The following is a 22,871-nucleotide window of genomic DNA, read 5'->3' on the forward strand; positions in this document are numbered from 1 at the left end:
TTGATGTCCTGCTGGCCAAACCTCCATGTTTTGCAGAGGTGTTTTGTATAGAGTCGGGAATTTGGAAATGACTTGAGCTTCGGAGGTCCCTGCCCAGTCCCTGGGGCTCGGGGGCTTCTCTTTTGTACTAAGAGCAGATGCTTATCCTTTTGTAAAGAGAGCAGAATTGGGTTTTTAGCTTAAATAAAGTTGTGGTCTTGTTTCAAGCAGCATCGCCGCAGGGCTGTTGTCTCCTTTTCTGTGGTTTTCAGTGTGGTGGGGGCAACCAAAGGATCTGAAATTCCCCCCGTGCTGGGGTCCAGCTGGGATCCTCAATGTAAGATCATTGAGTCCAACTGTTCCCCACCCCTGTCCCTGCCCCATGTCCTGAGAACCTCATGTCTGTCTGTCCAACCCTCCAGGGATGGTGATTCCAGCACTGCCCTGGGCAGCCTGTTCAATGCCCAACAGCCCTTTGGGGAAGAAATTGCTCCCCAGATCCAACCTCAACCTCCCTCGCATGTCACACACATGCTCACACACACGTGCGTGTGCACCTCCATGGCTGTGCACACACCAACATCACATGCGTGGACAACCCTTTGCACACGTGCACGCTGGCACACATATGCGCCAGTGCACTCTCCTGCACAGGTCTGCGTGTGCACACGCTTGTGAGCAATGCACAAATGCACACATGGAGGTGTGCACGTGCAAACAGCCACACAGGTGGGTTGTCTTGGCCATGCAGAGGCGCTGGGACGTGCCCCGCTTGGACGGCACAGGGGACACCGGCGTCCTGACTTCACCCTGCTGGAACCATCGTGACCTCGAATCCTCATTTCCCAGCTGCGCTAAAAGCCCCAAACAGCTTCTGGCTGCTGTTGAGACTTCCCCCCGCGGCCCCTCACGTGGGACCCCGTGCTCCACGTGTCCTCGCACGACGCGGTGCCTCGCCGTCCCCCGGCCCCGCGCGCCGGCTGCTGCCGGCAGCCCGGTGGGAGCTGCCGAGCAGCGTGTCCCCGCAAGCTGTGCCTGGCACGCGGAGCGAGCAGGGGCTCTCTGGGGGGATCTGCAGCTGCAGCCGCGCTGCAAAGGGCTGGGGAGACCCTGCGGCCCCAAGTGGGGACGGGGCTGAGGGGCATGGAGGGAGTGAGCTGGGCGGGAGGAGAGGAGAGCTCGTGTGTCCCCTGATCAAGGGGGGATAGTTGGATTTGGGAGTGGGCTTGGAATGCACCTACCTGGGGATGCACCTACCTGGGGATGAACCTACCTGGGATGCGCCTACCTGGGGATGCACTTACCTGGGGATGCACCTACCTGGGGATGCATTTACCTGAGGATGCACTTACCTGGGGATGTACCTACCTGGGGATGCACTTATCTGTGGGTGCACCCACCTGGGGATGCACCTACCTGGGGATGCACCCACCTGGGGATGCACCTACCTGGGGATGCAGCTACCTGGGGATGCACTTACCTGGGCATGTGGCTATCTGGGGATGCTTTTACTTGGGGATCCACCTACCCATGGATCCTTTCACCTGGGGATTTATCTACCTGGGGATGCGCCTACCCAGCGATGCAACTACCTGAGAATGCACCTACCTGGGGATGAACATACTTGAGAATGTATTTACCTGGGGATGCACCTACCTGGGGACGATTTTACCTGGGGATGTACCTACCAGGGGATGCACCTACCTGGGGGTGCACCCACCCAGGGATGCTTTTATCTGTGGATATTGTTACCTGGGGGTGCACCCACCTGGGGCTGGCTCTTTCCCTGCCCTGCTCTGCACCGTGGGCTGGGGGTTATTGCAGCCTGTGGAACTGAGAGCCCCTTTCCCAGCATGTCCACACAGCATGGCTGCGCACACACAGCAGCGCTCTGGGAGCAGCGGGATGAGGCCAGTGGCCGGCTGCCCGCTGGTGCCCAGGGTCCAGCTGTGCCCCTGCCCCCCCCAGCCCTCGGCTCGCTGGCCAGTGGCCAAGCCCAGCGCGGTGCCAAGTCCCCCGGGCGCGTGTGCGCCCGACAGCCGGGGAATCGTCCTTTCCAGCAGCCCCAGCCTGTGCCAAGAGGGCAGGGAGCTGTGCCAGGCGGGGGCAAACGCTGCCCTGCTGCTGCACTGGCCCCCGGCGAGAGCACAGCTGGCCCTGGGACGCGAGGGGACATCCCTGTGTGTGTGTGTGTGTGTGCAGCAGGGTGAGGGGTCTCTCATCTGCTCCGGGGTCCTGGCTCCACCGGTTGGTACTCGGGGTTGTTTAAACCCCCTGTATCTCTGCAGGACACGGGGGTTTGGCACTGCTGAGGAGCTGAGAGCTGGCGCACTCATTGTACCACATGCTCCCCCGCACAGCCTGGGAGTCAACGGGGAGTCACAGAATCATTTTGGTTGGAAAAGCCCCTCAAGATCATCAAGTCCAACCGTTCCCCCACCCCTGGCTCTGCCCCATGTCCTGAGAACCTCATGTCCGTCTGTCCAACCCTCCAGGGATGGTGACTCCAGCACTGCCCTGGGCAGCCTGGGATTTGGACCCACATCTGGTGGGGGGGGACAGGACCGGCAGGTCTGGGACCTGGGATGACAATGCTGTGTCTCACCAGCCCTGGTGCGGACCCACAGAAACAGCAAGGACAACCCGGTGCCCAGGAGCTGAGCCCTGCAAGTCGAGTCCATCAACTGCACTTATGTAGCCTAATGTAGACTAATTAGCAGGTAGGACAAAGGAGCCGTTGTTAAAAACTCCCCCTGCTTGCCACACGATGACCCAGCTGAGGCTGGAGGATGCTCCTTCTCCTGGAGGAAGGACCAAGGAGGATGGAGCCATCAGGAACCCCGAATGGTCAATTGGCTCCTCGTGCTCCAGCTTCAGTCTTGTTGGGTGAGCGTTGCTTTGGGACTCAGAGCAGAGACACCTCCAGATGCCTCTTGGGCTTCCAAAGCTTTGCTTTAACTCCACCAGGTCTACATGGAAGTCACCACAGATGGCAGAACCAGACCCTCTCTGGGACCCCCACAAATCCTTAGGGGATCTGGCTGAAGACCAAGACTCTATTTTTAAGGATGCTGGAAGGAAAAAACTCAGCTGGGGAATGAACAAGGTGAAGAACGACCACCAGAGCTGAACATGCCAGCTGGGAAAAACCTCCTACACCGTCCATCCCTGGGTGGCTGGAGGAGACCCCAAGGGAAGGAGCTTCATCGCATCCAACGTGAGGCATCCCCATGGTTGCGGTTGGGGTGTCCAGCATCAGTTGGACACACGGTTTGGTCAACAGTGGCGGTGTCCATGGAGGGGACTCCCCACCTTGCCTTGGGAAAACCACCATTGGGACCAACTCTTCACTCGGAGGGTCCACGTCTCCCTGCTTTCCACAGTGCTATATAATTGCTAAGTCTTTGTAAAGCCCAGATTTAAAAGCTGTAATTCTGATATTGTTTGTAATCTGATAACACCATGAGCCACTGAGCTCCTAATGTGCCCAGCTTGGGAAACCACAAGGATTTTCCCACTAAGCCGAAATGTCAGACTGTTGATTCTTGAGTTAATCGTCTTTTCCCCCTTGGGGACATCAGATTTTGCCAACTAACTTTCTTGCTGATTAGTGTGGGCCGGTGGGAGAGGAGCTGCGCATGGTCTCAAGAGGATCAATGTGGTGGCACTGTGGGGACACCAGGATGTACCTGGTGCCCGCACCCACCATGCATCGAGGGTTAAATTTGGCTTGTGCAGAGCTGTGACCCTCAGGCTCACACTGTGTATTGCAAACCAACCCATCATTGGGATATTTGCAGCCTTCAGGACCAGTTTCTGCTTTCCATGAGTCCAACCTCTGCTCCTGGACATGGTTGTGCTGGTGGGTGATCCCCGTGCTTGGATGTCCCCACCCCAGCACCCAAGCACCCTCTGGTCCACCTGCTCAGTGTCCCCCCAGGCCCTGGAGCTGTGTGCATGTGGCTCAGGCCACCCAGGTCAGAGAATCATCACAGAATCATTTTGGCTGGGAAAGACCGTCAAGATCGAGTCCAACCATTCGTCACCCCCGGCACTGCCCCATGTCCTGAGAACCTCATGTCCGTCTGTCCAACCCTCCAGGGATGGTGACTCCAGCACTGCCCTGGGCAGCCTGTTCAATGCCCCACAGCCCTTTGGGGAAGAAATTGTTCCCACATCCAACCTCAACCTCCCCTGGCGCAACTTGAGGCCGTTTCCTCTGCTCCTGGCGCTTGTTCCTGGGGAGCAGAGCCCGACCCCCCCTGGCTCCAAGCTCCTTTCAGGCAGTTCAGAGATCAGAAGGTCTCCCCTCAGCTCCTGTTCTCCAGCTGAACCCCCAGGTCCCTCAGCTGCTCCATCACACTTGTGCTCCAGGCCCTCACCAGCTCCGTTCCCTTCTCTCCACTCGCTCCAGCACCTCAAGCTCTTTCTTGGCATGAGGGGCGAAAACTGCCCCCAAGATTCGCAGTTTGGCCTCCCCAGGTCCCAGCACAGGGGGTGATCACTGTCCTCATCCTGCTGGCTGCACCAGTGCTGGTACAAACCAGGATGCTGGTGGCTTTTTCTCCATTCTGCTGGAGCATCAGGGCTCGGGTCCAAGTGACACCCCTGGGAGGTCCCTGAATCATGATCTCCGAGGTTTCCAGACCAGCACAGGTGTGTGCCAGGACCCCCAGCACCTTTGGAGCCGGGATACTCCCTGAGTCCCACCGCAGGGTGGGGATGGGGAAGCCTGGGGGGCCAGGATGGTCCCCCAAGGTGAGGGATGTTCCGGTACTGGCCATGGCTGGACCGAGCAGATGCTGAGGGAGCGTTTCCCCTAATCCCCCGGCCCGGTCCCCGCTGCGCAAACACTCTGTACAGCTTTGCAAACAGATTGAACGAAGGCTGATCTGGAGCGCGGCAAAGAGCTTAGAGGGACTCGTCGGAGCCAGCGCTGGGATTTGTGCGAATTACCCGCCCCGCGCTGGTGGGAGAATCTGGAGAAGCCGATGGGATGGGGACCCTGGTCCCATCTCGGCTGGGCTGGATGTGGGAAGGGGAATTTGCCCTTCCCTGGGTCCCTTGACCCGGGCAAGGGGTGTTACAGGGTGGTGGAGCAGCCAACAGATCCCCAGTTAAATCATAGAATTGTTGGGTTGGAAGGGATACTGAAGGTCAGCAAGTTCAACCTTCCACTAGACCATGATTCGTGAGCTCCAGCCTTGGGAGTTTTGTCCGGTTTAAACTTCAGCTGAAGTTTTATGTTTAATTTTGGGCCCCTCATGCCAAGTAACACCTTGAGGTGCTGGAGTGAGCTCAGAGAAGGGAACGGAGCTGGTGAGGGGCTGGAGAAGGAGGGTGAGGTTGGATCTGGGGAACAATTTCTTCCCCAAAGGGCTGTTGGGCATTGAACAGGCTGCCCAGGGCAGTGCTGGAGTCACCATCCCTGGAGGGTTGGACAGACGGACATGAGGTTCTCAGGACATGGAGCAGTGCCGGGGGTGGGGAACGGTTGGACTCAATGGTCGTGAGGGGCTTTTCCAACCAAAATGATTCTGTGGTTTTATGAAGATCACAGGAGGACCGAATCACAGATGGTTTGGGTTGAAGCGACCTTCAAATGTCACCTTATGCCATGAGCAGGGACATCTTCAGCAGCTCAGGGTGCTCAGAGCCCCGTCCAGCCTGGCCTGGGATGTCTCCAGGGATGCTTCATCCACCACCTCTCTGGCCAACGTGGACCAGGCTCTCACCACCCACAGTGCCCAAAATTTTACATTGTAATAGATTTTACATCCTAAAGATGTGTAGATCGGATTCTCAGGGACATGGGGCCGTGCTGGGGTGAGGGAACAGTTGGACTCCATGACCTTGAGGGGCTTTTCCAACCAAAATGAATCTACGTTTCTATGATAAAATCTACCCAGGGAACAGGCAGCTCAACAGCTCCTTGGGATGGGAAGGGACGGGCAGGGACGGGAAGGGACGGGCAGGGACGGGCAGGGATGGGAAGGGACGGGCAGGGACGGGCAGGGACGGGCAGGGATGGGAAGGGACGGGCAGGGACGGGCAGGGACGGGCAGAGACGGGCAGAGACGGGCAGAGACGGGCAGGGATGGGAAGGGACGGGCAGGGACGGGAAGGGACAGGAAGGGACGGGCAGGGACGGGCAGGGACGGGAAGGGACGGGCAGCCCTGCCCAGTCCCCGGATCCCATGTTGGCATTGGGGTGTCACCGGTACCATCCCCATTTGAGACATGGGAGCTGTCACACACTGCCCAGCACACACAAACACACACACAGAGGGCTGTGTTGGTTTTTTATATATATATTATAATACAAGTTCAGAATCCACCCCCCCAGCTTAATCCCCACCAGATAAACTAACAGCGGAGAGATTTGGAGTTATTGACGAAGTCTTGCTGCTCGAGCGAGATTAGAGCTCGGCTTAATCTTGTAGCAGGAGGGTTTGGGGACGGTTTAATCAGAATTTGTACAGGAATAATCCCGTCTTTAAACTCGCTCCCGGCCCAATCCCTCCCAAGTTGTAATCAGGCGGGAGCCTCTTAGATGAAGAGGCCTCGGGGGGTGTTTCCAGCCCCAGTGGTGCAGGAGGAGCCCCAGAGATGTGAGGCCCCCAGGGCACTGCCGCCTTCTCCACACCTTCCCGGAGGGGAAACTGAGGCACCGGTGAGCCCTGAGGCTCCGATTGTCACTGTCCCCCGGTGCACTGACTCAAAGAACCAAGCACGACCCCCCCGGGTGATGGGATGGGCACCCATGGGTTGGTGGCAGCAGGACCAGAGCACCCTGAGGACTAATCCAAAAGTGGGGGCTCAGCCGCCTCCCACAGCGCCCCCCACAAGCTCAGGATGCGGCGGTTGCATTGGGCTATTTGCAGGAGCCGTCCTGTGCAACAGCCCTGTGCAAAACCCACAAAAGCAATCAAATCAACCTCAAACAAGGTTGCAACCAGATCTGAGAGAGCTGGGTGAACGCTTTTGCTCTCCAAGCCCTTCTCTGGGTGCTTTAAGCTGCTCCCTTAATGGTGCCGTGCCTCAGTTTTCCCCCGAGCTGCCAGCATTGCCAGCTGCTACACAGAACCCACCTAACGATCGAATAGGATTTAAATCATCCACAAGTGAGGTTGCAACCAGCATTGGGAGAGCTGGGTGAGCACTTTTGCCCTCCAAACCCTTCTATGGGTGCTATAAACTGCTCCCTTCGCCGTGCTGTGCCTCAGTTTCCCCCTCCAGCTGCTGGTATCGCCAAACCCTACACAAAACCCACCTAATAACATTCAAATCATCCACAAACAAGGTTGTGACCAGCATCAAGAGAGCTGGGTGAATGCTATTGTCCTCCAAACCCTTCTCTGGGTGCTATAACTGCGCCCTTAGTTGTGCTGTGCCTCAGTTTCCCCCCAGATTTGCTAGAGCCTGCACAAAATCCATCTAAATATCAAATACAATTTAAATCTCCTGCAAACTAGGTTGCAAGCAGCATTGGGAGAGCTGGGTGAGCGCTTTTGTCCACCAAACCCTGCCCTGGATGATATGAGCTGCTCCTTTAACTGTGCCGTGCCTCAGTTTCCCCCAGAGCTGCCAGCATTGCCAGCTGCTACACAGAACCCACCTAACGATCGAATAGGATTTAAATCACCCACAGGTGAGGTTGCAAGCAGCATTGGGAGAGCTGGGTGAGTGCTTTTGCCCTCCAAACCCTTCTATGGGTGCTATAAACTGCTCCCTTCGCCGTGCCGTGCCTCAGTTTCCCCCCCGATCCGCCGGGCTCTTGTGCAGCGCCAGCGCCCAGCGGGGCCGCGGCTGCTTTTGTGCCGCGTTGGCTCTTTCAGGGAGCACAAAGCCGGGACCCGGCGGCACAGATGGACCCTTTCAGAGGGGAGCGGGCTCCTTTCTCCGTCTGCCGCCGGGCTCTGCCTTCCCTGGCGATCCCCCTTAATTGAATCCGCACTTTCATAGCTCATTACCCCGCTGATGGATTGGATTAGCCCGGGCTGCGGCTCGCCGGCCTCTGCGGGGAACAGTTGGCTGCTCGGCGTCCCCGCCGGGAGCGGGAGGAAGGTGGGGAGGGGGCCCAGGGGGGTCCCGGCCGTTAGTTGGAGCTGGGGGGCAATGGATGCGACCCCGGCCGTGTCTCTCCAACGGGCACACGCAGCTGTGGCCGGGGGATGGCGGTGGGTGCGTGTCCTCGCTGTGCTCCCCAAGGGGTGCTGGACCCCGCTGGGGACCTGATGATCCCTGGGGGTCTTTGTGGGGAGCGGCTGAGGGACCTGGGGGGTTCAGCTGGAGAACAGGAGCTGAGGGGAGACCTTCTGATCTCTGAACTGCCTGAAAGGAGCTTGGAGCATGGAGGGGGTTGGTCTGTGCTCCCAAGTGATAAAACAAGAGGAAACAGCCTCAAGTTGTGCCAGGGGAGGTTGAGGTTGGAAATTTGGGGTAATTTCTTCCCCAAAGGGCTGTGGGGCATTGAACAGGCTGCCCAGGGCAGTGCTGGAGTCACCATCCCTGGAGGGTTGGACAGACGGACATGAGGTTCTCAGGACATGGGGCAGTGCCAGGGGTGGGTTAATGGTTGGACTCGATGGTCTTGAGGGGCTTTTCCAATCAAAATGATTCCATGATTCTCCGATTATTTGGTCATAGGAAGAGCATCCCTGGGATGGGAGGATGCGGCAGGGGTGGGGGGACCAGCTCTGGGTTGGGACATCAACACCCTCACCCTGCACCTCGGGTGACCCACGGCAGCACAAGGCGGGGGCTCTGCCGCCCCCAACGCGGGGAGGACGCCGGCACGTGCCGATCCGCCCCCGCTGCCGTGTCCATATGGGCTAACGGCCGCTCGTTAACCTCTGCTCCGCGGCTGGACCCAGCCCAGCTGCCAGCGATGCTCTGCGCCCCCTCCCTGCCCGCTCGGGGGGCTCGGGGGGGGCTCTGTGCTCCCCCACCCCTTCCATCCTCAGCAGGAATCACTGTAAAAAGTGGATTTACCATATGCAAACACAGTGGTGTCTTACCCCACCGCGGCAGGACTCGACCTCTCTCCACTGCATCCCTGGTGGGTTGAGGACAAAGGGGGACGCTGCCCTGGGGTCCCTTCCAGCCGGTGGCTTGTGGAGCCCATAACACACATGAGGGTTGGGTTGTTTTGGGTCGTTTTCTCCTTTAACTTGCACTCAGCGCTGGGACAGGGGGTTCTGAGGCAGCTCAGAGTTTCCCATTGGCAGGACAGCATCTCTCTGCCCTGAGCATCGCGGCTGCGCTGGACATAGGGCAGAGCATGGGGGGACATTTCTGCCCTCCCCGGAGAGCGCTGAGCCCTGGAAAAGGCTTTAGCAGGAGCACCCGGTGCTGCTCCAGTGAGGAGGGATGCTGTGGGGATGCAGGAGCGAGCCGAGCGCCGGGGCCGTCCATCCAGATGGAGATCCCGCTCCTGCCAGCTCAGACATCTGATCGCGGCGGATAAAAAAGTGCCCGCGGCATAAATGGTTTAGCGTATTCCCCCTCCGCATCCTCATCCTCTTAGCAAAAGGTAGAGCCGGGCACTCCCGGCAGGCTCCCCGACCAGATGTGGCCAGAGTCCCATCGGGGTAGTTAGTGCCGTATCGTTTACGGGAGGGGATTAGAGGGACTCCACGTCGAGTCCCCGTCCCTAAGGCCTCTTGGATTAGGACATAATGCAGGCGGCTTTGCCTTGCGGGGGCTCAGATGGAGCCGTAACCCTCTTCATCCTCACTTTGCAAAAGCTCTAATGGGCGGGAGCTGGTGGTGGCACCCGGGGCTGCCCGAGGGTGTCACGTCGGGGCTGTGCCAGGAGGAATCAAAAGCTGTTTCCAGAGGTGAGAGCAAAGCACGGGGGAGACCCAACTGCAAATCCTGGGGTCGCTTTTGGGCCCCTTGTGCCAAGAAACACCTTGAGGTTCTGGAGCAAGTTCAGAGAAGGGAATGGAGCTGGGGAAGGAGGTTTAGTTTGGAAATTTGGGGTGATTTCTTCCCCAAAGGGCTGTGGGGCATTGAAAAGACTGCCAGGGCAGTGCTGGAGTCACCATCCCTAGAGGGCTGGACAGACGGGGTTCTCGGGGACATTTTAGTGACAGCATTGGGTTAATGGTTGGACCCCATGATCTGGAGGGGCTTTTCCTACCAAAATGATTCCGTGATTCTATGATTCCCTGCAGGCAGCTGGTCCCACAGCTGCGCGTTGGTGCTTGCAGCGTGTGGGAGGGCACCCCACAGGGGACACGGCTTTTTTGGGGTCCCAGGGGACAGAGGTGGCTGAGACCCCTCAGGACAGGGGCACCTTAGCAGAAAGGACCCTCATTCTCCTTTATCTTGGCTGTTTCCAGGGCAGAACTCCAGGAGTCCTCACTGTCTGGTCCAGGACACCAGTGGGGTGAGGACACCGGGTCAAGCAAGGGTCAGTGTCACTCTGTCACTTACCCTCCAGTGCGGCACCCAAAACTTGTCCCCACTTTCCTTCCTCCACCCCTGCACCCACATTCTCTGATGTCTCGCTCTCTGACGTCTCTGAGCCCCAGGAGCTGCTCATGGGTCCTGTCCCCAGGAACATCCCCACTTGGGGACCAAGGACACGGCTGAGCTGCTGGGCCCTGGGGGCTGTGTCCCAGGGGCTGCCCCTCCCTGGGGACAAGGACATGGGGGTCTGCGGGAGGCGCATCCTCCATCCTGGCCCAGCTGTGCCCTCTCTGGGGGCTGGGGGGTCCCTAGAGCCCCCCAGCCCCACACCCAGCGCTGGGGCCGCTCGGAGCTCCAGGTGCTTTTCTCAGCACAGGGGGACAGACCTGGAGGCCCCTTGGGCAGCGTGGCGGTGGCAGCCCCAGGGTGACCCCCCCCTGTGACGCCATTCACTGTCCCCCAGGCTGGTCCAGGGGAATGATGCCCCACACTTGGGGGGTGACAAGGGCCCCTGACAGCCCCCTGGTGATGCCAGCCCTACCGCAGAGCCCCCCCCAAGGCACCGGGACCCCATAACCCCCCATCCTCAGACCCATCTCCTCTTTCCTCCCTGCAAGATTTGGGTGGGCAGCGGGCAGGACAGTTAGCAGCTCCAGGCAGCCACTTGCACCCCCCTCCTGCCTGCACCCCCCTCCTGCCTGCCCCCCACATCCTGCCTGCATCCCTATCATGCACCCCTCTCCTGCCTGCACCCCCTCATGACCACACAGTCACCTTGTCTGCATCACCATCCTGCCTGCAACCCCTCCTGACCACACCATCATCCTGCCTGCACCCCCTGGGTGCACCTCCCTGGCTGCATCACCATCCTGCCTGCACCCCATGCCTGTCCCCCACATCCTGCCTGCATCCTCATCCTGCCCGCACTCTCCCTGACTGCACCCCTTGCTTGCACCCCCTCCTGACCACACCCCCATCCTGCCTGCACCCCCATTCTACCTGCACCCCCTCCTGACCACACTACCATCCTGCCTGCACTCCCTCGACTGCACCCCCTTCCTGCCTGCACCCCCATCCTACCTGCACCCCTTCCTGCCTGTACCCTCCTGTTTGCACCCTCCTTACTGCACCCCCTTTCTGTCTGCATCCCCATCATATCTGCACCCCCTGCCTGCACCCCTGCCTGCACCCCCTGCCCGCACCCCTGCCCGCAGCCCATGCTGGCAGGGCAGGCAGCAGGCCGGGTCCCAGGGCGCCGATGCTGCTGCGCGAGCAGCGCGGGGAGATTTGAGCTCCCGACAGATGGCGGCTGCAAGAGTTCCTGGGGACGGGCTGCGAGTCCCCGCACCATCTGCCAGGGGTCACAGGTGACCCCCCAACCCCGCCGGAGGGAGGAGGGCATGCCAGAGCTTGGGTTACAGCAACACGCAGGGACATGGGGGAAAAGCGATATGGGGGGGATGCAGGATACATGTGGGTTGGGTCCCCGCCATGGGCACCGTGGCCATCACTCCTCTCAGTCCCCAGGGGCAGCAGGGGCTGGTTGCAGGAGGCACAGGGGGGTGGTCCAGCTGTGGGTTCAAGCGCTGGGGGGCAGCCTGGGGCTGGTGGCAGCTGGTGGGCGCTCCCCCCGCGGGGATGTTTGCAAGGGGCAGATTGTCGAGTGCTGGAACAGGCTGCCCAGGACAGTGGTGGAGTCACCACCCCTGGAGGGGTTGGACAGACCGAGATGAGGTTCTTGGGGACATTTTAGTGCCAGTTTTGGGTTAATGCTTGGACTTGATGAGCTTGAGAGGCTTTTCCAACCTAAATGATTCTGTGATTGCCCAGGGTGGGGATGAGGATGCTCCAGGACCTCCATCCCTGCTCCAGCCCATCCTGGAGGCTGCTCTGCAGCGATCGCGGCAGCGGGTGCTGCTGCAGGGCTGTGCTGGCACAGCACCCACTTCTCCTCCTGGTTCTGCATCCCTCAGCCCACTCCCGTTCCCACCAGCCTCCGAGATGCCAAATCTCTCCATCCAGCAAGACCCCGGTGCCCCCAGATGTCACAGAAAGTACCGGTCCCCTGTCCGCAGGTCCCCTGCACCCGCTGCCAGCCCTGCACCAGGGCTGCTTTTCCAGCACCCCTTTTTGGGGTGAACGCAGACAAACCTGACCAAGAACAGTCGCCCGCCCTGCCCAGGCCACTGCCGTGGGGGCGGGTGTAGTGTGGGGGGACCGACCGGTGTTTGGGGATGCTCAGGTGATGCTGGGGAGCTGCTCAGAAGGAACCCCCTCCATGGGGGGCAAGGACGGCCAAGGTGGGCACTTCTCTGGGTCATTGCTGGGCTGATGAGCCCCTTGCCCACATCAGCTCAGGCTGTGGGGGCGTGAGGCTGCCCAGACCAAGGGGGTCCAGGTCGCACCCAGCAAAGCAAAGCAGAGGAAAACCAGCCATCAGCGGGTCTCCCCGTACCCCAAAATCCCTGTCTGCGCTGGCGGAGACACCACAGCATCCTCCACAGTGTCACCCTGCAGCCCTGGAGCCAGCGCATCCCTCTGCATCTTCCCACCCTCGGGTCCATCTCCCAGGACAGGCTCCTTTCAGATACAGGGAGCAGCACCACGGGACCCTCCAGCTTCACCCAAAGTGCCGGGAAATCGAACAAAACGAGTGGAGAAAGAAAGGGAAGGGCAGGAGTGGGGTGGAGAGGAGGGGCAGGTGTCAGCAAGCTGCCTCCAGCCATCTGTTGCCAGCTCGGGGACTCCCAGCTCTGCGCCCGATGGGGACGACGCTCGCTCTCGAGGCAGGGGACACCGCGTGGTCGCATCCCCCACCTGAGCGCAGCCGCGTTGGGGACTTTGGGAGGGGGGTGCTGGCCCTCCCTCCGTGGGGCTCCTGGGTGTCCTCGGCACAGCTGAGCTCATGGGGAGACTCAGGAGACTATTTGCAGGGAATAATGCATGGAGGGAATATTGGGGTATCCCCTCTGTTCCCCCTCAAACTGGCCAGATGTCCCTTCTTGCATAGGGGAGGGGGGTGCAAACCAGCACTGGGGCTTGGGCTCCTCAGGGGACAGGACTGAAAAATACTCCTCAAATACTTGAATCCTGGGGGCAGTTTTGGGACCCTCACAGCAAGAAACACTTGAGGTGCTGGAGCGAGTGGAGAGAAGGAAACAGAGCTGGTGAGGGGCTGGAGCACAATGTGATGGAGACTGAGGGACCTGGGGGTTCAGCTGGAGAACAGGAGCTGAGGGGAGACCTTCTGATCTCTGAACTGCCTGAAAGGAGCTTGGAGCCAGGGGGGGTCGGGCTCTGCTCCCCAGGAACAAGCGCCAGGAGCAGAGGAAACGGCCTCAAGTTGTCACCATCCAGGGTCAGTATTTATTCACTTGGGGGTGCTGCTTTCCATGGCAAGTCCCCCATTTTCCCTCCATCTGCTGTGACCGGGGAACACGACAATGATGGCACCGGGATGCTGCTGCTGTCTCCATCCCCCCATTGCCACCACACTGGGCACGACCACCACTGTCCTTCCCAGTTCCCTGCAGTGCCCTGCACTGGTCCCGCAGCACAAGCACCAGCAGGACCAGTCCTGCCCAGTGCTGCAGACCTCAGTGTGGGGCAGCCCATGGCCCCAGCGCAGGCTTGGGTTCCCCCCCTCTCCCAGCCTCAGGGTGAGATGACATAGGCAGTGGCGATGTACTTCTTGCCATCGCCGTAGGTCGACTTGGTCCAGGTGTAGGTCTGGACGCTGAGGCTGTAGCCACCCAGGCTCAGGTGACACCTGTGGGGACACGGCCTCTATCATAGCCCTGCTCCATCCCAGCCCCACAATCCCATCTCCAGACACTCTTGGTGTCCCCACACCAGCGCTGCTCCATCCTCAGCCCCACAGTCCCATCTCCAGATGCTCCTGGTGTCCCCACCTCAGTGCTGCTCCGTCCCTGAGCCCCACAATCCCATCTCCAGATGCTCTTGGTGTCCCCACACCAGTGCTGCTCCATCCCAGCCTCACAATTCCATCTCCAGATGCTCCTGGTGTCCCCAAGTCAGTGCTGCTCCATCCCCAGCCCCACAATCCCATCTCTAGATGCTCTTCGTGTCCCCACACCAGCGCTGCTCCATCCCTGAGCACCACAATCCCATCTCCAGGATACATATGGTGTCCCCACCCCAGTGCTGCTTCATCCCCAGCCCCACAATCCCACCTCCAGGATACTCTTGGTGTCCCCATCCCAGCCCTGCTCCATCCCTGAACCCCACAATCCCATCTCCAGATGCTCTTGGTATCCCCACCCCAGTGCTGCTCCATCCCTAGCCCCACGGTCCCATCTCCAGATGCTCCTGGTGTCCCCATCCCAGCCCTGCTCCATCACTGAACCCCACAATCCCATCTCCAGGATGCTCTTGGTGTCCCCACACCAGCGCTGCTCCCTCCCCAGCCCTTCCCACCCACACTGACCCAGGGCTAAGCCAGGCTCAGGGGCCAATCCAGGCTCAGGGGCCAACCTGGCTGCTGCTGGAGCTCAGGAGGACACTGCTGACCCCACGGCCAGAGGACAGAAGGACAGACGCACACAGACAAGGTACTTACGCCCTCCCAGGCCGCGCGATGAAGCACAAGGTGTAGAGGCCGAATTCGAACTCGGGGCTGCAGCCGATGAAGGCAGAGCCCACCTCCTTGTAGAAACCGTCCCAGCTGAACTGCAGCCCCAGCACGTCAGGGTACGTGTCCCACTAGAGAAAGGGGGTTCAGGGATCAGCCCCCTGGCTCCACTTGCCCCTGGGTGCAGCAGGGCAGGGGGTTCAAGCAAAGCCCATCTGCACACAAACCCAAGCATCCTCCCGCCCTCTCCAGGGACAGATCCAGAGCAGCTCTCACTGCTCCCAGGGGCCACCAGACAAAGCCCCAGCGTCATATCGCTCACTTCTGCTTTGGGAGCCCCTTTTGCCCATCACATCCTCTATTCTGGACCATCCCACCCATCTTCATCCCCGGGTCACACAGGGAAGCAGAGGGGATGTGGCAGGGTGAGCATCTCTGATGCTTCTGATTTGCCCTGTTCGGGATGCAGCTTATCTGGGATACAGCTGATCTGGGATGCACCTGATCTGGGACAAAGCTAATTTGGAATGCTGCTGATTTGGGATGCAGCTGATTTGGGATGCAGCTGATTCGGGATGCAGCTGATTTTGGATGAAGCTGATCCAGGATGCAGTTGATCCAGGATGCAGCTGATTTGGGATGCAGCTGATTTGGGATGCTGCTGATTCGGGATGCAGCTGATTTGGGATGCAAGCTGATATGGGACCCTGCTGGACCACTTACCGGTCCATTGAAGTTGTGGCTGAAGTAGTTGACGATGCCCTGCTTTTCCAGGAGGTAGAAGCGAATCCAGTTGTGAAATCCCGACACCTTCCCTTTTTTCACCTCCCCTAAACACAAGCAAGAGCCCGGGGTGAGCCCCCAGCCCCCAGCCCCCAGCCCCCAGCCCCCGTCCCACGGCACGGGCTCTACCTGAGAAGACATGCTCGAAGCCGCTGGAGTCCTGCTCGCCATTGCCTCTGGAGTAGAGGCCGAACCACATCTCCTTCAAATCGGCAACGAACTCCTGCTCGGAGCCGTAACGGTCTGCGAGCAAAGCAGTGTGAGGTGGGAGCAGCATCACGGGGTGGGTGCATGGGGAGAGGTAGAGACACGGCTCCCCCATCCCACTCCTCTCCCTCGGGAACATCTTGGCTTTGCCCAAGATTCTCCCATGCTTGGCAGCTCGGTGCATCCCTCCCATGCTCCTCCAATCTGCATCCCTCCAGGTCATCTCCCACCCAGCTGGGACTTTCCTTTTGGGTGCCCAGCGCCCCATTCCCCCCGTCCTGCCCCACACTCACTTTTCTCATGGAGGAAGGCGAAGAGTTTCTTCATGAGCTCAGTTTTCATCACCTCCTTGAGGAAGTTGTCCTGCTCCCTCAGCTCCTCCGCCGTCACCTCCTCCTCCCTGCCCGTTGCCCTCTGGTAATTGTCCAGCAGTTTAATGAAGCTCGAGTAGGTGGGTTTGGAGAAGAGCTTCTCATTGACGTATTTGTAGAGCCTGGGAGAGAGCGGATCCTGCACTGAGCGAAGCAAAGATCCCTTCCAAAACCAGCCCTGCGCCCCACCCGACCGGCTGGTCCCTGCCGGGGTGGCCATGGGCTGCTGGCCACCCCAGGGATGCTGGTGGCCACTCACGGCTGCGGGGAGCGATCCTCCTGGTCACCTGTCTCATCAGGGGACGCCTGGTGCTGGGGGTTGAGGGTGACGTCGGTCGGCTGGGCTTTGTTGTGATCGGCCTTGTAAAGCTGCTCCGAGATGCGCAGGAGGTCCTGGTCGGTGATGGCATCCTGGCTCCTGGAGAAACCCTCTGCAAGGACAGGCGGGAGAAGAGAGGGGATGCAGCACCCGCTGCTGCGTCCATGCATGGGTGTCACGATCCTGTGACACCACGAGACCCTCATGCTCAGCATGGAGGGGTTAGGGGTGCAGGAGTGGCAAGGGGGTCCCAACGCACCCCAGCCCTGGGGACAAGAGCTGGACACAGTGTTGCAGGCACGGGAGTGTTTCTTTAAGCACTGGGGGAGCCAGGAAGCACCAGTCCGGTCTCCCACACACTGGTGAGGCCAAACCTCAAATCCTGGAGTCAGTTTTGGGGCCCTCACACCAAGAAAGAGCTTGAGGTGCTGGAGCAGGGACATCTTCAGCAGCTCAGGGTGCTCAGAGCCCCGTGAGCCTGGCCTGGGATGTCTCCAGGGATGGTTCATCCACCACCTCTCTGGCCAACCTGGGCCAGGCTCTCACCAACCTCGGGGCCAACAATTTCTCCCATATGTCCAGCCTGATGTGGAGCTACTCACCGTGGGTGTGAGCCACCTCCTCGGCCCCTTCTCCACCTGTGTAGAGCCGAAAGGAGAAGCAGCTCAGTGTGATGGAGACATGGGCTGGGGGCTGCCCAGGACCACACACACAAACGCACAGCCAAGCAGACAGACACATGCCTGCAGCCCACCCCCCTGCACCCCACAGATGAGCTCTGGTGGCTTCATGGGGCAAGCAGCACCCCTAGACCCCCCATGGCCCGGGGATGCTCACAGGGTAGGCAGTGCCTGTCGTAATCCTGGCAGCAGTTGCGGTACCTCCGGCACTCGGCGTTGCAGTGGCACTCGTCCTCCTTGTTGTAGGGCTCCCCGCATCGTCCCTCACAGGAGTCAGGGGCCGTGTACAGGTCTTTGGGACAGACAAACACCAGCGTGGTCCGCAGGACGGACTGACCACCCTGCCCATCCCGCCTGGGAGCATCCTCCTGCCCACGCTCCCCTCCTGGACCATATTCCCACCCCGCACCTATTTGGGATCATTCATCAGCGTTTCAAGGTGGCATTTTGACCAGCTGAATTGCCAGGATGCCCATTGCCACAGGTCAGTCCCCTTCGGCCAGGGACGCGCACCCCACCGTGGCCACTTCACACGAGGAAACGCGTTCTTGGCTCCCCACTCCTAACTGCTCCGTCTGATTCACCCTTTTAATGCCAGGTTTGCAAGAGTGTCCCAGGTCCCCGGGCCACATTCCAGACACCCTTATTTGTAACCCACTGTCTCGTCCTGCAACGCTGGGAAAACTGGGAGCTCGTTCCTGAACTATTTATATGACAAATGAGTTGCCGAGTATGTGCTTTATTACACATAATGCAAAGCTAAAAATAACCCAGCAACTCACATCATGCTTTGAATAGTGTAAGTGTCCTTTCTCAGAAGAACGAGGGACACGTGCCATCAAGCAAAGAGAGACTGTAGGGGACCAAGATGTTGGGTTTGAACTAAGCTCAGAGACTATGTGCTTTGGGAAGGTTCTTTTTCCTCCATGTTGTCCATGAGCTCCTGACAGATGAATGGGACAGCCTGGGGGTGACTTTCTCAGCATCACTTTGCTCCAGTCAAGAAGGTGACAAGGTGACAAAGTGCTGAGAAGTCATGTCCCAACCTGTAGAGCCATCCCTGGAGAAAAGGATGTTGCAATCACACAACATCAGGGTCACCAGAGTTTATCTCCAGCCCATGAAACACCCTTTGGGCAAATCCTGATGAGAGTGACTTTCAAGTCACCAAGCTTGCTGGCTTCTTCCTGCCCCCTCATTGCTTGGTCTGTTGTCTGGCCTTGCACCCAAACCATTTGTGCTGTTCAGAATCACGACATCAAGGTCTCCCATGTGCTGATGAGAGGAGGAAGAACCTCTTCATCCACTGGCCAATGCAGCTGGTTGGTTGTGCTGCTGAGTCCTGTTCGGCCACCAGGTCCTCTTCTGAAAATCCACTTTATGGCAAGAGGGAGGAATCAGTGGGAAGTAGTTAATAGGATATTATTAGTACGAAGGGTTTCCTTGAGGTGACGTGCCCTTGGTGCTCCTTTATTCCCACCTTTGCTTGTACTGATGCCTGGAGAACTGCAAAGAGCTGCCGAGGGGAGGAGCACCCGTGTTTTGGGTGGTGGGGGATGCTCGTGGTGTCCAGACATCCCAGTGTCACCAGTCCACGCAGTGCAACCTCAAGACCTGGAGCACCTGAGATCCCCGTCTCTGGGGCAGCATCCCCACTGCTCCCAGCGCAGCTGTGGGGATAACTCAGCCTGAATCATCCATCACGGCTCATTTTCCAGTGGCATTGTGCAAGGCGGGAACTGCCCACACATAAGTCACCGCCAAGACCTTCCCGGAACTGGGGAATGTGCTGCCGGAGCGTGTCCCAGCAAAGCACCGATACCGGGTGTGCGGTGACTCAACCCGTGTCGGAGCCACAAGAGCCCTTGGGGAGCGAGATCAGTGTCGCCCCAGCCCCTGGGGATCAGGAGGGGGTTTGCTCCTCTACAACTGCCTGAAAGGAGCTTGGAGCATGGAGGGGGTTGGTCTGTGCTCCCAAGCGATAAAACAAGAGAAAACGGCCTCAAGTTGCACCAGGGGAGGTTGAGGTTGGATTTAGGAACAATTTCTTCCCCAAAGGGCTGTTGGGCATTGAACAGGCTGCCCAGGGCAGTGCTGGAGTCACCATCCCTGGAGGGCTGGACAGACGGACACGAGGTTCTCAGGGACATTTTAGTACCAGGGGTGAGATAATGGTTGGACTCCATGGTCTTGAGGGGCTTTTCCAACCAAAACGATTCTATGATTTGGCTGGCCCAACTAGCAAATGTCTTCTGGCTGTACAAAGCCAGAAAAATATTTCGTTCTCATTTTCAGCCCTTCAGCCTGATCCATCCTCCCCGAGCACAGCTTTTTGGACAAGAACAAACTGATTCTCCTTGCTGCCAGAAGAGTTTCTGACCCAGGAAAATCGGGCTGTTTCCTGAGCAGCTCCATTCACCAAGGTGTGGGGAAACGCCTGAGACATGACAGAGCCCTCCCAGCGGCTCTTGGCTCCATTCAGTCCACGAACATGAGTTACAGCTGGTGTCAGAGCAGCATCCGCGTGTCCCTGGCCTGACTCAACACCTCTCTCCACTGTGCAAACACCATCCCCAAATCAGCCCTGCCTCTACAGAGACCCATTTGAAGGACAAGTTAACTTGCAGCAAAAGATCTATTGATAGCCTGAGCTCCCCAAATATTTAGTTACATGCTCCTGGCCCTCAAAACCATCCATAACCCTGGGTGCACAAGCTGCCTGTGAGATAACCAGGTAAAATCTCCCACTGTTGTCCTGCCTGGATGAGGACAAGCAAAGTCATTGCCCAGCAGAGGTGTCACAGCTCTGATGGGTCCATCAGGGTGATGCTCTGGTCCAAAGCACTGACCAAGGATGACCATGACACAAGCTGCTCTGTTTCCCAGTTTCTCCTTCAAGCAACAATAACTTCATGATTGCATCAAACAAGGTGAGACCACAACAAATCCACCTGTTTCAGGACAACTTTGCAGCAGAAGCAGCTCCTTGTCTCCGCTGGTCACCTCACGTCTGCTCTGAAACATCAGCTACAGCTTGTTGGCAGCGTCAGGAGTGACGAAACTCCCTTCTTGCACATAGATCAGCGCTCGCGTTTGGCACGAGGAGATGGTAACAACAGCATCGAGTCACAGGCCGGATCCTGGTCAACCGGGAGCCACAACCTGATGCCCGCAAGCCAGAGCTGTTCTTTAGCACCTCTCCTTACAACCACAATGTCATGAAGGGCAAAGCACCTGAGTTCACGCTACATTTCCCATTGCATCTGATTGGCTCCTCCGCTCACCTCCAGCGCCCACGGTGGGATTGGGGATGAGGTGTTAGAGAAGTATTTCCCTTGGTGGAGGAGCCAGAGGAAGGTGGGTTTGCATGATGAACGCACAGCAGGACACACCAGGACGCAACTGGTGGACCAGGCTAAAGACCAAGGGAAGTCTCAACCCATCGAAGAGAAGGATAAACCACCCTCATCACCACCTGGAGCTTAAGAAATGTTAAATCATCCCTCACTCTTTCCCCTGTGAAGTTCTGCTGGTCCACCCTAATGTGGAACCAGCTGTCCCCATCCAGCCGAGCACCCCCCAGCACTTCCAACCCATTGCTGGCCCCTTCCCACGGACGCACCGGCTGGCTGGGCCCCTCTGTCGCCGCCAAGCTCCATTACTCACGGCCAGACACGCAGCCCAGGGCTATTCCTGCCCCAACAAGGAGAATCCAGGGCTTCATCGTCGCCTCGATGCCACACCGGCTGCTCCGGAGCGTCCCAGATGGCAATGCCGGTGCTCTCTGCTATATGTGGGTTCCCTGGGGAGGAGGAGCATGATGCACCCACACTTCACCAACTCTCATTATTTGCACAGCTTAATTATAGGTTGCCCAGAGTGGGAGGAGGGCTGGTAAATCCAGTAACCCGGTATTGCTCCATTCCTCCCATGCACAGCCCTGGGGGGAAATTTGGGAGCATTGGGAAAACTTCTCCGTGGGGTTTTTGGCCACCCGGAGCCCAGCAGGTCCATCAGAGACTTGAGCTGGACATCAGGGCCATAAGCTGGTCCCTCCATGTACCACACGCTCCCGTGCAACTGGTGTGAACTGGGGGGCAACTTTCTGCTCCCCAGTTCATTGGAAGTGAAGATCTCTCCTTCCTCCGCTGCTGTCCCTGGATGTTGTGTCCCCCTCCAAGGACAAACCAGTTTCATTGGAGGTTTCAGGTCCTCCAGCAACACAAGGAAACCCTGAGACACAGCCACAAGCCAGGTTTTAGCACCAAGGCTGCTCAGGAGCAGGTTTTGTGGGCTGTCCCAGTGTCCCAGCCCAGAGCTGGTCCATCCCTACCCTTCTCCAGGAGCCCTCGTGGCCTCAAGTAATGCCAAGAGCCACCAGCCCCGACATCCCAGGCTCAATCCAGTGTATCCCAGTGGAAGATGCTGCAGGATGGGGGGGGTTGGGGTGTATTGGGCAGGAGAGATGCCTTCCCCTGCTACTACAGCTTGGAAGGGACCTGGATCCCACAGGTTCCCAGTCCTGGAGCATGTGGGACATGCTGACCAGTATACACAGAGGCACGAGGGTGACCAGCCTGGGACAGGTCAGTGTCCATCTTGCCTGCAAGGGCATCTTAATGCTGGCTCTGAACCCCAGAACAGACCCCCATTCTCAATGAGCATCGCAACCATCCCTGAGCGCATCTCCATCCATGTCCCTGCACCACCCGGCTCAGCCGCTCCAAACCACACCAGGAAAAGAACAGTGAGGAGCAGGACAAGCGACCAGGAGTGGGTATGAACCTCCTCACCCCATTCTGCTGCTGGAGGATGAGGAATCGTCGGATCATAGAATCATTCTGGTTGAAATGGACCCTCAGGATTGAGCTCAACCATAACCCACCCCCGGCACCATCCCATGGCCCTGAGAACCTCATATCTGTGTCTGCTCAACCCCTCCAGGGATGGTGACTCCACCACTGTCCTGGGCAGTGTCCACTGCTTCATGACCCTCTCCGTGAATAATCTTTTCCTAATATCCCATCTGAACCTTCCCTGAGGCCATTTCCTCTCATTGGGGAGATTCCCCAGCCAGCAGCTCCTGGACGTTCCGTAAGGAGCCCCGGGTGCTCCAGACTCCCATGCTCATGATGCTTCAACCCAGAAGCAGCAGGTCCATGACAGGGTCTCCCCACCCAGATAGGGGTCACCCCTGTGCATCTCCCCCTCAGTGGGCAATAACCAACCTCCCAGCACCATCCGAGCCAAGGAGAGACAATTTCTGGGCATGGGCAGAGCTGGCAGGAGCTGCCTGCAATTCCTGCTGCCAACACAGCATTGCGACAGCATCAACCCCCCCGGGGTGTGTTAGCTGGCACAGCAGAGCTGGGTTTGGTGTCACAAGGACCAGGTTTGGGTTCTTTGTCACTCCTCAGTCACTTCCTACCCTCCGCCCTGGGCTGGGGACCCTACTGACCTGTCTTTCTTGAAAACCGCCTTGTGTTCTCCAAGAGCTTTGAGTCACCTGGTGCTGAGGCTGC

General features: G+C 58.6%; 1 protein-coding gene across 1 annotated transcript; it reads right to left on the reverse strand.

Annotated features, from left to right (window-relative positions):
- Window positions 1-14,052: 14,052 nt before the first annotated feature.
- On the reverse strand, window positions 14,053-21,073 carry ENDOU (endonuclease, poly(U) specific; the record flags this gene model as incomplete). The annotated part of the gene is made up of 9 exons (XM_080360716.1): window positions 14,053-14,167; window positions 14,978-15,120; window positions 15,713-15,819; window positions 15,902-16,015; window positions 16,273-16,472; window positions 16,610-16,781; window positions 17,272-17,307; window positions 17,507-17,641; window positions 21,016-21,073. 9 exons carry the CDS (start codon window positions 21,071-21,073, stop codon window positions 14,053-14,055), a joined length of 1,080 nt encoding a protein of 359 aa, XP_080216842.1.
- Between the last annotated feature and the right edge of the window lie 1,798 nt (window positions 21,074-22,871).

This window comes from Nesoenas mayeri (assembly GCF_963082525.1).
Source record: "Nesoenas mayeri genome assembly, chromosome: 28".
Taxonomy (NCBI): Eukaryota; Metazoa; Chordata; class Aves; order Columbiformes; family Columbidae; genus Nesoenas; species Nesoenas mayeri.